At 38.9% G+C, this 16501-nt stretch overlaps 1 protein-coding gene across 1 annotated transcript; it reads right to left on the bottom strand.

The window, feature by feature from the left end:
• Positions 1-14352: 14352 nt before the first annotated feature.
• On the bottom strand, positions 14353-15827 carry LOC140502179 (golgin subfamily A member 3-like). The gene is made up of 3 exons (XM_072606504.1): positions 15527-15827; positions 14690-14806; positions 14353-14403 (listed from the first exon to the last, which is right to left on the bottom strand). The coding sequence occupies exons 1-3, from the start codon at positions 15626-15628 to the stop codon at positions 14353-14355; spliced, it is 270 nt and encodes an 89-aa protein (XP_072462605.1). The 5' UTR covers positions 15629-15827.
• Positions 15828-16501: the final 674 nt, after the last annotated feature.

Raw genomic sequence — 16501 nt, 5'->3', positions numbered from 1 at the left:
TGGTTTGGTGTTTGAGGATCCTCAGTCACCTGTACCAGTCACCTCTGACTTACATTCTGTTATCACTCAAAGCTGGGTGTAGTTTGAATTCTGTGGAAACAGAATTCCTTCTTTTGTTTCTCACAAATTCCTCCTCTTTTCTTTTATTCAAATTCTGTTTCTGCATCTTTTTTACATCTAATTAGTACTCTGTCACTATCTTTCCCATATGAATTCTTCCCCTCATCTATCTCCCCTTTAACAAGGCATAATAAATATGGGAAAGAGAAGGGGCAGAGTTTGATGGATGCATTGACAAATCAAAGGGGGCAGTTCCCATAATAAACACAGATAAAGAGACTCAAAAGAAAAAACAATAATGAACACTCAATTGTCCCTTAAAGATTCAGAAGTCTTATCTCATACAGCTGTCTAGCAGAGAACATCATCCGAAGAAGTTTTCTGGTCTAGGTACTTGTTCTAACCATCTCCAGCACAGCATCTCAGCATCTTTTTGTCATCTTCTTGTAGAAATCTGCTTTCTTATGTCCATTCTCCTACGAAACTGATCTTGACCCAATTTAACATTACCATTTAATGCTTATACCTTTATCATTCTAATAAAATCAAAATTGGAACCTTGGTCAATTGTCATGTATAAGAAATTCACATTAGAACCCAGTTGTTCTATATTTTACATCAATCCATTATTAATTCCCCTTCAGGAGGATGAGATTCCTCTAAGGAATTAATAATAATAATAATAACAGTCTCCAATACATAAATACATTGAGTAATCTCTTTTAATATAGTACATATCAAGTCATAAAACAATTCCAACTACTAGTCATGTTGTGCTTCTTTTAAAGCATTTACAAGATATACAACAAGCCATTCTTCTTTTCACATTAACTAATCGTACAAGTATGATATTAACTAAGTAGCATAATAATATACTGATTTCACAATCCCTTGACCTAATTGTCTCCATGCTATTACAAAGAATACAGAAATACATACAATTGTTTGTGCTAAAATCCTAAGCCAAACAACTCAGTCTTATACTTATATCTTTCTATAGTAAATTCAGATGATTCAATACTAATCTTATTATTTAACAGACTTGATATTATGCTTACAAAACTTTTGATTATAGAAATTTGCCGTAAAAGAGTAGGGACATAGCTAAAGCAAAGGAACAACATTTCCCTAAATTCATGTCAATTCTGTGCAGAAGTTGTGTAGATTGTCAACTGCATTGAGCCAGGCTTAAAGTCAGCCAGGTGTCATAGTGGGGAAATTGAGTCAGAAGAATCCTATCAATTCATGTGGAATAGTTGTTCTTCCAAGATTCCCATGAGATCACCCTCTGAAGCTCATAGATACACCACACAGGTTTGCTGGCATCATGGATCAGTAGCTCAAAAGAATTTCTTGACACGTATACCTAGAATCTGATTCAGAATAAGTCAGTTAATAGTCCCATAAAGTTTTGAATAACAGTTTCAGATAATGACTATAATCTCACATTGGTTAGGCAACATCTTTAAAATGAGCCTCAAGTTGCTTGCATGCATTTCTACACTTGTTCTAGTTACTGAATAAATAACAATATAAAATCAAATTTCCCATTTCTCCCCATAAAACCTTCTAGGTCTTTGGGCACTACAGAACACACAGTATAAACATTTAACTTCTCCATCAATGCAAAAATGTTCCACAAGATACTTCCCTCAGTCAATTGTATCAATACCCAATTACTCTTAGATCATTTTGAAACATTTAAGGACCTTATTGCATACAGATACACCTTTATTATAGGAACTTTAAATGTATGCCTTAGTCTGTGAGATAATGATTCAACATTGTGTCTGCATCTTTATTTCTTTTCCCTTTATCTAATTATTCCCATTACATTCAAAATGTTGTTATTCCAGGAATTTTATTCTTTCACATGACTATACAAGAGTACCAATTCACCCAGTTGTTTGAAAACAGCAAGATTTCAAATACTTGCATTAAGCTCACATTTTTCCTTGACTACTTGCTTTGATTACAGAAACCTGCCATAAAAAGGGAAAAGCAAAGACCTGATTAGATAAAGTGTCACAGCCTTCCACATGCAGTGGAAGCCAGACTCAGGAATAGACAGATGGGAAACATTCCTTTTCAAAGGAATGCAATGGGGAAACTGAACCAGAAGGCTCCCATCCCAGGCCAAGGCTAGAATTGTCTTTTCAGCTTTTTCCCAGATGCAAATACTCTCTCTGAGTAGCTAATGGCATTTCCCCCAGATGGTGAGTTATTCAGCTCAGAACACAGTTCATTATAGTCCCAGAAGCTTTTACATCAGATGGCAATTTTTATTAATCAGAACTTTACCAGGACTCCTATCTTAAATTTTAAATTTGTCCTAAAAGCCAGTCACGAGAGATCATTTGCAAATTCTCAGTTAACCAAGTTCCTTGTTTATGAACTCCGTATACAAAAGTTTTCCAATATGATACACTTGACTTTGATTTTGTTGGATACACTTTATATAGTGTAATGTTAATGCTGAGAGTGGAGCAGAAGGGAGCTTGTTTGTGGGGAGGCCTGACAGAGGGAAGGCCTGGGGATGGCCATGCTCCCTGCATTGAAAATGTGGATAGATTTCTTCATTTCTATGATGGATTTGACTTTCTAGTGTTTGAATAAATGTCTTGGTTTTGTCTTTGAGGAAGAAAGTTTAAATTTCAAGAATTTACCCTGGAAATAAGCATGCATATTCATAGAGGCTGCAATGGTTTTAGCATTGGTACTACAAATGGTGAGGAGGATGGGATCAAAAAACATAAAACCTCTACTTGGAGGCAATAAGGCTCTAGGGCAGGAAATGGGTATCTCAGTATGGTAGGATTTACCTTATTTCTTCCTAGTGAGAGAATGGGCTAAAAGCAAAGGACTTGATGAAAACTGGGGACCCAGACTACAGAAGAGAGAACCCAGGGATTTAGAAAGATTTTTTGCAAGGAATACAAATAGAACTGGGGAAAGAAATGGCAGGCTTATGTAAAAGAAGATGGTTGTTGCTAACAAGTTATCATGTTACATGTAAAAGCAGAGACAAATTACTGGAGGAAAATGTTCAGGTGAAAAAGGAGTTAACTTATTTGCATGACTTTCTGATTTCTATGCTACAGTGTCTGAACTTTCTTTTAGAAGAGCAAGCTAAAAAATAGTAGATAGTAACAGAAAAGGCAGCTGTGAGTTTAGCTCAGAAAAAAAAGAACAAAAAGAAGGTTCATGCAACACTTGCATCTGCAGGGCCTGATTGGGGTGCAGACATATAGAAGGGAGGAAAAATGAAACAAATTTAGGTGAGGAGGCTTCTAGAAATATGGACACATGTCTAATACTATGCAGGAAGCAGGACACCAGTGGGGGGGGGGGGTGGAAGTGGGAGAGAAAGGACCATACAGTGTGTAAGGAAGTAACTGAGGATTTTACTCAGCAAAAGGTCACTGATATTTTAAGTTGATTCACCAAAATATGGGAGAATCATTAGTATCTTCGATAATCAGAATCAGTGACAAAGGAGTTGTAGGAGTATGGATAAATAACATAGATTGTATGAAATGCATAGGTATTAGTCAGAATTCTTTTTCTACAACAAGTTTTTAGGGATTACCATATTCAAGGAGGTAACAATAGAGGTAATTGTTAGTTTTAACTGCCAAGGGATACAGTAAGCAGTATCCCACTGACTCTGTGTGATCTAGTGGAGATAGGCCTGGTATTCACTTAGAGACTGTATGAGAAATTTAAAGGAAGAGGTAATGAAAATGGCAATAAAGATCATAGATGCCAACACTTATCATAGCACTCCCTTAACAGTTACTCACACAAATATAATAGTGGGGAACTGCTCCTACTGTTTATAAACCCATAATTCTGACTCTACTAATTGGGGAAATAGGGCACCATTTTTTGGAGGTGCTGGATAAGATTTCACAGGTGACTTAGGAGAATGGGAAAAAGATAAATTACCTCAAGAAAGAAGAACAAATAGCCAGTGAATTCAATGTCAGAGTAGACTAACAAGGAAAGAAATGTTTAGTGCTTTATTAAGAGCAGGGACAGATTATAGAAGAATAGATAGCATTCGAACTAACGAAATATATGTATATATATGTATATATATATATATATATATACACACACACACACACATATACGTATATGTATATATGTATACGTATATATGTATAAGTATGTATATATACGTATACATATATGTATATGTATATGATGTACCCGGAAAAGGGACTTAATATTAGACAGAATAGGTAAGTAAGGACTGCCCCTACAAATTCTCCTGAATCATTGTATCCAATTTTGTCACACCTGCAGGGAGAATAGGAAATTGGCCAAGCCCCAGCTCAGATTAAAGAAGATAGGATTACAGACTCCATATCAGTTTAATCATATACTGGAAAAATGGATCAACTACTGTAACTAGGGCATTAATAGATACTGAGGTAAAGAACTCCCTTATATATGGAAACCCTGAAGTAAGAAAGATAGGAATTAGTGCAGTTCCAGTGGTTTCATGGATTCCAGAAACACAACTGACATTATATTTATCCTGTTTCTGGTTATTGTCTCCTTATTCTTTTTGGCCTTTGTTTGTTTGTTAAACATGTTTGATAGATTTGTCCCCTACAGACTTGGCATCAACCAAGCTCCAGATGTCAGCTAAAAATGGGACCTCTTGAGCTCTACATTCAATCTCAGCAGGAAGTAGTTATAGAAGAAGAGACATTCTCCCCTTATCTCAAGGGATTTGGGGTCCCATTCATTTGAGGGGGGGAATGATTGGGTGCTTATGCTGAAGATATTTTTATGTGTTTACTTTGTATTATCTCTGTTATATTGTTGTGAAGTTATGTTAATATCAGTTACCCTTAAACTCCCATTGACCCATTAATGGACAAGAAAGTTCTTGGAGGGAAATGTAATGCTAAGGAAATCTGAAGATTTTCCCAGGTCCTTAATAGGCCCATGGGACCTGCTTTGAGCTTTGGCCCAGTCCATAGCCTGAGTCATATGAAACCCATGATGGAAGGAGTTTGCAGAACTGGTGGAGCAGGAAGGGTGCAGTTGAGAGCAAGTGAGGCAGAGCTGAGAGAGAGAGCAGGCAGAGCAGAGGAGAGGAGCTAGTGTGTGTGGGGGGAGTGATTTTGCCTAAGGAAGTTTGGTTATGGGGAGGTCTGGCAGAAGGAAGTCTTGGGGATGGCCATGCTCCCTTCATTGGTAATGTGGATAGATTTCTTTGTCATTATGATGGATTTGGCTTTCTAGTGTTTGAATAAATGTCTTGGTTTTATCTTTGAGGAAGAGAGTTTTATATTTCATGAATTTACCCTGGAAATGCACTTGCATATCTTTAGAGGCTACAGTGGTTTTAGCATTGGCGTTACACATAGATACTAGAACTTTAAGAAAGCAAGTTTACCCAAGTCTGAGGCATGCTTCTTGGGTAATGCTTCCAGGCTTTCCAGCCCCAGGGGCCCAGGGTCATTCCCTGTGGGGCCCTCACTGTAGTTGTTGTCCCTATCCCCTCCTTTCCTTTTGCCAGGTGGGAAAATGTAAAGCTTTGTTTTCTTATCTTGACAAGGGAATGGAGGAAGAGAATGAAGAGACTGTAAGGATTCTGTTTCAAAACTCCTTACTCAATCTCAAAACTTCCAGAGAATGCTAAAAAGCCTTTAACCATCCCAACTTTTCACCTCTACTCAAAAATTTAGCAATATAATTCCCCAAATATCAGGGTCTCACTCAGAAACCCAGAAAATTCAGAGTAGGTTTGAACTACAACAAATTAACTTACAAATAGAAATTTAGTAGGCCTTCTAAGAATTATACAAAAGGGGTGGAGCCAAGATGGCAGAGTAAAAGCAGGGACTTGCATGAGCTCCCCTACAAAAGACCCAAATATTTGTAAAAAAAAAAAAAAATGACTAAACAAATTCTGGAGCTGCAGAACCCACAGAATGATGGTATGAAGCAAATCTCCAGCCAAAACAGCCTTGAAGGTTGACAGGAAGCATCTATTGTGCAGGGCTGGGAGCAGAGTACAATCCAGCATGGACTATGCTGACACAAATGGGGTCTGAGCAGGCCTCAAGGGGCCTTTTTTTACATCAACTGTGGTGGTTTTTGGACTTCTTGACCCCAAAGGCCAGAGGACACCTTGGAGGGTTAGTAGAAAAAAACAGTCAGATCTGTGTGATACAGTGTGGTCCAGTCCCAGCCTCAGAATGGAGGGGGACAGTGGAGGAGCCCACAGCAGGTACAGCAATGGCAGCTACAGCACTAATGGCTACTTCTGGAACACAAGACCCACTGCCCCTCACAGAAAGCAGAGAACTACCTTGACAAAGAGTTCAAAACTTAAGTAAATGGCTGGGGAAATGAGCAAAAACCAAGCATACTATAGAATCTTACTTTGTTGACAAGATCAAAACATACAAACAGAAGACAACAAAGTCAAAGCTCCTACAACCAAAGCCTCCATGAAAAATATGAGTTGTACTCGGGCCACAGAAGAGCTCAAAAAGGATTTTGAAAATCCAAGTAAGAGAAGGAGAGGAAAAATTGGGAAGAGAAATGAGATGGATACAAGAAAATCATGAAAAATAAGTCAGCTGCTTCCTAAAGGGGACCTAAAAAATGCTGAAGAAAATAATTTTAAAAATAGATTAACCAAAATGGCAAAAGAGATCCAAAAAGCCAATGAGAAGAATGCCTTAAAAAGCAGAATCGTTCCAATGGAAAAGGAGGTCCAAATGCTCACTGAAGAAAATAATTCCTTATAGACTAGAATGGAGCAGATGGAAGCTAATGACTTTATGAAAAATCAAGAAATTATCAAATAAAACCAAAAGAATGAAAAAATAGAAGACAATGTGAAATATCTCATTGGAAAAATAATTGATCTGGACAACAGATCCATGTGAAAACCATGATCAAACAAACCCTGGACATCATTTTCCAAAAAATAATTAAGAAAAACTGCCCTGATGTTCTAGAACCAGAGGGTAAAATAGACATTGAAAGAATCCACTGATCACCTCCTGAAAGAGATCCGAAAAGGGAAACTCCTAGAAATATTGTAGTCAAATTCTGGCGTTCCCAAGTCAAGGAGAAAATATTGCAAGCAGTCAGAAATAATTCTGGTATTCTGAAAACACAGGACAGCACAAGATCTAGCAACTTCTACATTAAGGCATCACAGGGCTTGGAATATAATATTAAAAAGATCAAAGGAGCTAGGATTAAAATCAAGAATCACCTCCCCAGCCTAACTGAGTATAACACTTCAGGGGGAAAAATGGCTATTCAATGAAATAAAGGACTTTCAAGCATTCTTGATGAAAAGACCAGACTTTAATAGAAAATTTGACTTTGAAACACAAGAATCAAAAGAAGCTTGAAAAGATAAACAAGAAAGAGAAATCATAAGAGATTTACTAAAATTGAATTATTTGCATTCCTACATGGAAAGATATTATTTGTAACCCTTGAGAGTTTTCTCAGTATTACGGTAGTTGGAGGAATTTTATATATAGACAGGGCACCAGGTGACCTGAATATAAAGGGATATCTAAAAAATGAAATTAAGGGGTGAGAGAGGAACATATTGGGAGAATGAGAAAAGGAGAAATAGAAAGGGGTAAATTATCTCCCACATAAAAGAGGCATGAAAACAAAGCTTTTACAATGGAGGGGAAGAGGGGAGAGATGAGAGGGAAAGAGTGAACCTTACTCTCATTGGATTTGACTTAAGGAGGGAATAACATGCACACTCAATTTGGTACTTAAGGAGGGAATAACATGCACACTCAACTTGGTATGAAAATCTATCTCACCCTATAGGAAAGTAGGGGGGGACGAAATAAGGAGGGAGTGTTGATAGAAGGGAGGGCAAATGAGAGGAAGGTGCAATTAACAAGCAAACCTCTTTTGAGGAGAGATAGGGTCAAAAGAGAGAATAGAATAGATGGGGGCAGAAGGATAGGATAGAGGGAAATACAGTTAGTCTTTTACAACATGACTATTATGGAAGTGTTTTGCATGACTGCACATGTATAACCTATTTTGAATTGCTTGTCTTCTCAATGAGGGTGGTGGGGAGGGAGGAAAGGATAGAAGTTTTAAAAATAAATGTTGTAATTTGTTTTTACATGCAACTGGGAAATAAGACATGTAGGCAATGGGGTATAGAAATTTATCTTGCCCTAAAAGAAAACGGAGGGTGGAGGAAAAGAGAAGGGAGATGGTGAAAGAAGGGAGGGCAGATTGCTGGAAGGAGTAATCAGAATGCATGCTGTCTTGGGAAGGGTAGAAAAGGAGAGAAAATTTGGAACTCAAAATTTGGGGAAGTGAATGTTGAAAACTAAAAATAAATTTCTAAAAAATAAAAATCATTCAAAAGATTTTGCAAAACATTTCATAAAAATATTTCCCTTCCTTAAAAACAACTTACAGTTTATCCTGATGTTATTCATTCCTAGAAAACACAAAATTCCCAAATTCTATGCTCACAAAACCTGTTTTACATAACTGACAAAAATTATAAGAGGAGATCTTAAACAAGGCCTTTGTATAATTACCAAGTTTCCTTTCACAAACATACTTTTGTAAACACTCGATTTATAGCAAAACAATTTTAACTGAAACTTCCTTTTAAATACAAACAAAACTTGGAAATTTATAATTTCTTAAATTACAGCACATAGTCAAATAGAATGATTTAACAGCTCTTAACCCATTCATCACTTTTCTCCGACGGCACAATTCTCAATATAACATTTAGATAAGAGAAATTGATTTTTACTAACAGAGATGATACAATTGTTTACCAAATTACACAATTTAGAAATGTAACAATGCTCTAAACATTGTATGTTTACAACTTGAAATAACCCATTATCAATTTAGGTGAATGCATTTCTGAATCACCTTGCACAGACAATAATCTGTCACTTTAAACTACTGTATATATTTTCATAATAGCCAAGATTTCAATCTGCTATCATAGTAAATACTATTATTTGTTTATAAACAAATTATGTGTTTATAAACATTATGTGTTTATAAACAAAAATAACCATTTCAAATTCTCAAATTTTTATCACATCCTTTAAAAAAAAAATCCATATGCAACAAAATCCAGTTTAAAAAGTGCTTTAATGCCATTTTTACCTCACAATGGTCTCTCAAATTTTACAATCTAAGAGAACTTTAGAAATACAATACGGAGTACAAATACAATAATAACACAAACAATAAACTTCAGATGATATCAATTGCATATAAATTATTGCTCATACGGCTGTTGGTATTTAAAAATCATTTCCAAGTTATCAGGTATGGAACAATTACCTTAAATTAGAGAGACAATAAAAATAATGTCATTGTGCCAGTCATTGTGCCAGTCATTGTGCCAAATAACAATATGTAAACCTAGTAACATGTATGTTATTATTTTTTTAAAGTCCAACACGTCTGACCTTTAAAAAGGAAATATTATCCACAAATTCATATATTCCCCTAAAAAGACATGTGGCTATATGTTTCCAGCTCTGAGTAACCTTTCTTCTATTGCTAATGTATTTTTTGCTTAATTTGAAGATCTTTCTAGCCATTAATAGGCTCATATAACCTGCTTCAATCACATGGAAGTCTAAGATACATATGGTAAGAGGAGCTTGCCAAATGAGTGGAGCAGGAATGGTGGAGCAGAGTTGAGAGGAAATTAGACAAAGTAGTTACAATTGAGAGAGAAATAGCAAGCAGGTATCTGGCAGTGAATGAAAGAAGGGCATTTTGCTTGAGGGTGTTCATTTGTGAGAAGGTGTGATAATGCGTATAGAGTTCTTGGTTACTATGATGGATTTCGTTGTTGTTATGATGGATTTGGCTTTCTGGTGCTGGGATTTGGCTTTCTGATGTTGATATTTGGTTTTCTGGTGTGTGAATAAATGTTTTTCTTGTACCTTCTATATGGAGAGTCTGTTATACTTTGCAATTCAGAACTATGCCAACATACTCATAGTCACAGTTGGTGCTGTGAATATTGCCTTGGTGATGCAAAGTTCTGGCACCTTTTGAGACTTCAGATAAGGAGCTCCTCTGTTATTTCATACCTAGTAAATAATCTCATGCTCCAAAAAGATCAAAGAAGAAGGAAATGATTGATATATGCAAAAATGTTTATGGCAGCACTCTTTGCTATAGCAAAGAACTGGAGGCTGAGGGGGTGTCCATCAATTAGAGAATGACCCAAAAAATTATGGTATATGAATGTAAAAGAATAGTATAGAATTATAAAAGGGATTAAGAGAAATCTAGGAAGACGTATGAGCTGACAGAGTAAAGCACAATTTATATACCATGACAAAAATGTTGTAAAGGAAAATTACTCTGAAAGACTTAAGAGCTCTGATCAATGCAATGATTAATCAATGACTTGAAGACTAGTAATGAAGCAGGCCTCCATCCTCTTGATAGAGACTTGGTAGAATAGAGAATCAAACTACTTTTAGAAATTACCAATGTGTGATTCCCCCCCACCCCTATTATATTTGTCTGATATAAGAGGGGCAGATTTCATTTTCTTGGGGGAGGAACAGAGGGAAGGAGATGATGGGAGGGAAGGGTAATGAGAAAATACTGATGTCAAAAAGGGAGGGGGGGGGGTAAAATACACATTTAAAAATATACAGAAAAGAACAAAACCAAGTTCAGAAATGGAACACAGACAACAAGGCTATGTGGGTCACACAAATTAAATATATGCATTAAAATTTCCCAAATTATATATAATAGAGATTCATGGTTACATATGCAATCCTTTTTTTCTATATTTTTTGGTTAATGTTGACAGACATAGTTATATTTGTTGATGCTTGTCGAGTTCATAATGAAAGAGGACGAAAACAATTTTATCTTGTGATATTAGACCTAATAGTTTTAGCCTATAAGATCTTTTGGAATCCTGACTATTATAATAGATAACTGTTTTTGAAAAGTATTCCATCTATGCCTTTACCTAAGTCATTGATAAAAACTTTAGATCAAGGCCATGCCCAGAACTCTACTGCACTCTGCAAAGAGACCACTTTCCAAGCTGATGATGAATGATGAATGACTACTCTTTGGGTCTGGTCCTTTATCCCATTCTAAGTCCATCTGAAGGTATTACCTTCTAGCCCAAATCTCTCTTGTTTTGGAAAGGAGAGCATGAGAAACTTGGTCAAATGATTTGCCAAAATCTAGGTAAATGATAACCGCAGCCTTCCTCTTGTTGAGCTGTCTAATAACCCTGATAAGAAGGGAGATGAAATGAGCTGGGGGTGACTTTAGGAATGTCAGAACCAGCTGCTGGCACCTCCTGGCCACCACATGCTTTTCTAGCCATTTGCTACCCACACCTTTAATAACATGATCTATAATTGCTCAGTAACAGGAGTCAAACTCCTTATTCTTCATCTGCAGATTTCATTCTCTTCCCTTTTTCTTAAGCTTAGGACATTCCCCCCTCCTTTTGTCCTCTCCTGTGCTCCATGATTTTCCTCAGATCCCTGTTTGTGGCCTCACCAAAGATATCTGCCTTATTTTTCCCAATACCTTGAGAGTTCAACTGTGCCTGGTGCCTGGTGGGTGGGGGCTTGAGTAGCTCCTGTAGAAGTGAGGCAGGAACAGGGCAGTCTGGAATTTTAATGGGAGTCACAGGGTTGAAAAAGGCAATAAGTCACCTTACTTAACTCTGGAATCATCTTCTTAACCAACTATTTCAGTCCAAAGAGAATTCTCTTTGGCAAAGAAAACAAAACTGGAAAAAGAGAGGCTGCCTCTTGGGTCTCGATGAGCTCATCCACCTGGAGCCGTAGTCCTGACCCTTGTTTCTTCTTCCTCTTTTCCTTCCATGTTGTTAAAAAGTTTTAGAAGCTTTAAAAAGTGAAAACTTTTTTTTTTGTTCAACTTCTCTCATAATCAAAGATGTGCCAAATAAAACAATTCAAAGACATCCACCAGGCTGGCAAAAACCAAGAAATGGACCAAATGATGTAAGGTTGTGGCGTTCAGTCTTGTCCAACTCTTCATGACCCCATCTGGCATTTCTTAGAATGGTTTGCCACTTCACCTCAATGGCCTCAAATGGGCCTGAACTACAGAGGAAAAAAGCAGTACCAGTGAGAAGGCATGCCAGTGAGGGAGGGGATGACCCAGCTGACTCTACCTCTGGGTGCTGATTCCCAAAGCCTCTCCCCTGGAGGCAGAGGCCAGCTGGTCTCACGTGGCTTGGCTCTGCTTGGTCCTGCCTTCACTCAGGCTCTTCCCCTTGCCTGGAAGCCCTTCCCTGCAATCTCTGCTCAGTAGAATCCAAAACTCCTCTGAGGAGGGTCCAGCTCAGCCTCCCTTCTTCCGAATCCCTGTAAGTCTTTCTCTATTATTATATGTCTTATGTACTAAACTATACTGTAAGACTCTCCTAAGCTGCGAGTATCCCCTGTTCTGAATCCTGGGTGCATGCACAGTATATATTTATTCAGTAAAGGATGGATGAGTGGAGAAACCAAAAACAATTAGAGCTGTCCCATTCCGGTCAGGGCTGCCCCAGAAGGGGAGGTCTCCTGGCAGAGGTTAGAGCAGGCCTGTGCAATCTGTAAGCAGTGTACTCAAGGACTTCCTCTACATACAAATGGTATTTTCCTCTCCTTTTTTCACTGGCTGAGCCTGAAAATCCTTTAGGAGACAACAAGGGGCCATGGGCCACAGGTTGTTCAGAACTGTGTCTCTAACCCAGTGAGCCTCTAGCTCACCCTGTATTGGGGATCTGTGCAAGGGGAGTCTTCTTCAAGTAGGAGTTGGAAGAGAGAGTCCCTGGGTGAACCTGTTCAACTCAGAAAACTTTGTCATCCTGTAAGATGCAGCAGTATGGTACGGAAACACAGAAAAGAGGAGGTTTTTAGGCTGACAGAACCACTTGTTGTGTACATGGAAACATTTTTCCAACAGACTCCATTTTCTTTACTAAATGATAAACAAAAAGGTCCTACTTCAGTTGCTGGAGACAGCCGTTCACGTTCTTGAGCTGCTTTTTGCTCACAGTGGGTGGGGGCTTAAGCAGCAACTCTAGAAGAGAGGCAGGAACAGGGTAGTCTGGAATTTTAAAAGGAGTCACAGGGTTGGAATTGGTCTCTCCCTTTGGTTCCTTCCTCTGAAAATAAACATGTTATCAGCGTTTATGTTTTAGAGACAAACAGAGAGAAAAGGGAAAAAAGAGAGATAGGGACAATAAAGATGCAGATGTGCAAATCCAAGCTTTCTAATTCTGCATGTTACCCAGTTATTGCTGGGAGGGCCCCCAAATTCAGCAAGTACAATGCCCAGGTTTTGATGTCCCCCAACAAATAGCTGCCATTAATATAGCATTTTAAGGTTTGCAAAGCACTTTACATATGGTAACTCATAGGAATTATGTTCATTTGTAAAACTTGTGATCTTCAATGTAACTCCCCTTAGATGTGAACCAAAAGAGAAGAATTTTCCATGAGGGACTTTTGGCAACATAAGGAACTGTTAGTTATCCAATGGGTTGTCAGGTTTCACAATTATTTCTTACTTCAGATGTGTGAATTATAGCAACTCATCTCAAATTTATGAAAGTCCTCCCCAGATCTGTTTTAAGGGTGATTTTAAATACACACTTGCTAGTTACTCTCAAGTATGCCACCGAGGCATTCCTTTGCTGGCAGAAACTCTGCCTATCCATTACATGAGCTCTAAGATGTTTTCTGGAGCTGGCCTAGAAAGCAGGCCAAATGGAACCTGGGCTGCTCCTCCTGATCCTACTCAACAGCCAAGTGCTGGAGAGAAATCAAATTCAAGGGTAAGCTTGGTGAAACCAGGAAAATCTGCATTGGTAATGACCAAGACTTGAAAAGACTGCGTGCCTTTTTGGCTTCCAGACCTCAGGAGATAATGAGATATATTAACAATAATACTATGAATGGCTAACATTCATTAAGTGCCTACTATGTGCCAGGTAGTATGCCAAGCACTCTATAATGATCATCTTATTGGAGTAGGTGCTATTATCATCCCATCTTAGAGTTAAGAAAGCTGAGGCAGACAAGAGGGTGAGGGCTTAGCCCAGTAAGTGCCCCAGGACAGACTTGAACTTGGGTCTTTCTGACTCCATGCACGGCTTGGCTGGGCAATATTAACTGCAAACTGTCATTCTTCTACCTGGAACTTCTGAACAAGCTGCTCCTTGGCCTGCAGCTCCTTCTTAACCTCACTCAGCTATAAGACCCCAGCTCAGAAATGACGGCGGTTTTGTCCAGCAGCACTGGCCTTGGCTGCAGCCACCTGTGGCAACGGGAGGCAAAAGGCAGGCCAAGAAGCCTATTAAGGTGCATTTTCTGTGAAACAAGCATTTAAGCAGATCTATTTACTTCTGGTATAGACAAAAGGACTTTTAAGTCCTACTCCTTGAAGGAGGCTGAGAAATGGCTTTGCCACTCCCATCTCTAAAATACTTATTTCTAGTTCTGGCAGGTTCCAAGCCCACATGGGCACAGGTGGGGCCTGGTCTGAGACTCATGGGCAGCAGGAGCAGGCACAGCCCTCCACGTACACCTGAGCATCCACATACCTGCTCCTTGAGGCTTCGCACTTTGGCCTTCTCCTTCTCTAGTGCCGTCTGTAAGCTCTGAACGAGCTGTTTCATCTGCTGATCTTCCTCCTCTTTGCGCTGTAGAACTGCCTGGACCTAGACCACAGGAGGAAAGTGGGGTGGGGCGCTGCCCTGTCAGGTGTCTGGGGAGCACAGTCAGTGTAAAAACCAGAGCTGTGGGAGGTTGATGGCACTGCCACAGCAGGAGATCTTAGGGTGGGAGCTGTAGGCTCTCCTTGGCACCAGCTTCCAGCAGGACCCTGAATACTGCAATGTGCTACTTAAAGACAGACTAAGATGCTTTCCCAGAGAATCTATGTAAAAATGGATTACGTAGCTTGCAGGATGGAGAGACTTTACTGCTATGGCTTAGCCTTCTCAAGCAAGGCTGGTTCTTATTGGACTGCTTGGCCAAGTCCCTAATGGGTGCAGTATGATTTTTACTGGAGGAAGCTTCCAAACAAAGGAGCTAAGGAATGACCTTCAGGAATGACCAAGACAATAACAATTTCTACTTTTCTAAACAAATCTACAAAGAAAAAAATCAGCCACATTCACTTGGTCCTAGAAGATAAAATTGTCTTAAGAAAACTATTTTGAGCAAAATTGCCAATTATAATATAGCCTTATGGAAGAAGGAGAAATGTTCTCATTTCCACTTTGAAAATCCTGTCTCAACAAGGATAGATAGGAAGAAACAGTCATTCTGCTTGTGATTGGCTGCCAATTTCTTCCACTCCTAACTATTCTATAGAAAGCTGTGTTTTGATTTTAAGATCCCTGAGAACCAACCCACTAGCACAAGGCTCCAAATACCTGCAGGTTCAGCTGCACTAAATCTGCCTCCCTCTTGGCTAATGCTGTTTCTAGGATACTGTTGTGCTCCCGAAGGGCTGTGTTGGACTTTCCTAGACCCATCAGCTTTGCCCACTCATGTTTCAATTCAAGATTTAACTCTTCAAGATGCTTTATCTTCCTTTTAAAGCCTCTGGATTCTTGGAGCTGGGGAGAAATAACAATAAAGTCTCACTGTGACCTGAGCTGGTTGTGCAGTTTAGTGAGGAAAATATGCCAATGAATACTTAATGTAGTGTTCAAGGTGATTAAAGGATGCTTTCCCCCCCACACCTACACTTTGAGCCCACACCTCCATAGGGGAAGATAGAAGGTGACATCTCCTACATTTAGAGCATGGGTGTTTCTTCCCTTTTTGACCTGGGCTCTGAGTTTTGTTAATTCTGTCTCTGAGGACTCTTTGGCAGTGAGGGCTTCCTGGAGCCAGCAGCTCAGGATGCCCACTGTGTTCCTGCAGGCTTTGTGCTAGGTCTTCATCTCTGTGCACTGGTCACATCTGAATCCAATCACTTCATCTTCTGCTTTTGTTCTGTAAACACCCTGGAGCAAAGTAAAGGAGAGAAAAAATTCGAGCTTAAAAACCACCAAATATTGAAATGAAATAAAATGTTTTAACTTCATATAACTTAAGAGTTTGGAAGGAACCTCACAGGTGTCTAGAGCTAACTCTTGTCACAATATGATGAAGTCCAAAGTCCCAGAGAAGAAGTGACAAAGAACAACTTACTAAACCAATGAGAAGACTTGCAAGGTGTTCCAAGGTTTCAATCTGAATTTTCCTCTTCTCAGAGCACCTTGGGAAGGGTCCTGTGAAATTAGGGGAAAACTCCCTCTCCTTACAAACCAAAAAAACTGGTCACTTTCCCCCCTGAATCACAGCAATGAATCAATTCATATTCCATGCCAGGCTGAAGAGAATGTATGGTGTCATTGAAA

This window comes from Notamacropus eugenii, chromosome 4 (assembly GCF_028372415.1).
Source record: "Notamacropus eugenii isolate mMacEug1 chromosome 4, mMacEug1.pri_v2, whole genome shotgun sequence".
Lineage (NCBI taxonomy): Eukaryota > Metazoa > Chordata > Mammalia > Diprotodontia > Macropodidae > Notamacropus > Notamacropus eugenii.
Note: the sequence above shows the minus strand (reverse complement) of the source record. Positions and strands in the feature narration are given on the sequence as shown.

Excerpts from the sequence above, each read along its gene's own strand:
- LOC140502179 (XM_072606504.1), bottom strand. The coding sequence starts at position 15,628 with ATGGGTCTAGGAAAGTCCAACACAGCCCTTCGGGAGCACAACAGTATC. Across the intron at positions 14,807-15,526 it reads TAGTGCAGCTGAACCTGCAG|GTCCAGGCAGTTCTACAGCG; the intron begins GTATTTGGAGCC and ends CCTGTGGTCTAG. Across the intron at positions 14,404-14,689 it reads TGCGAAGCCTCAAGGAGCAG|GTGGCTGCAGCCAAGGCCAG; the intron begins GTATGTGGATGC and ends CCGTTGCCACAG.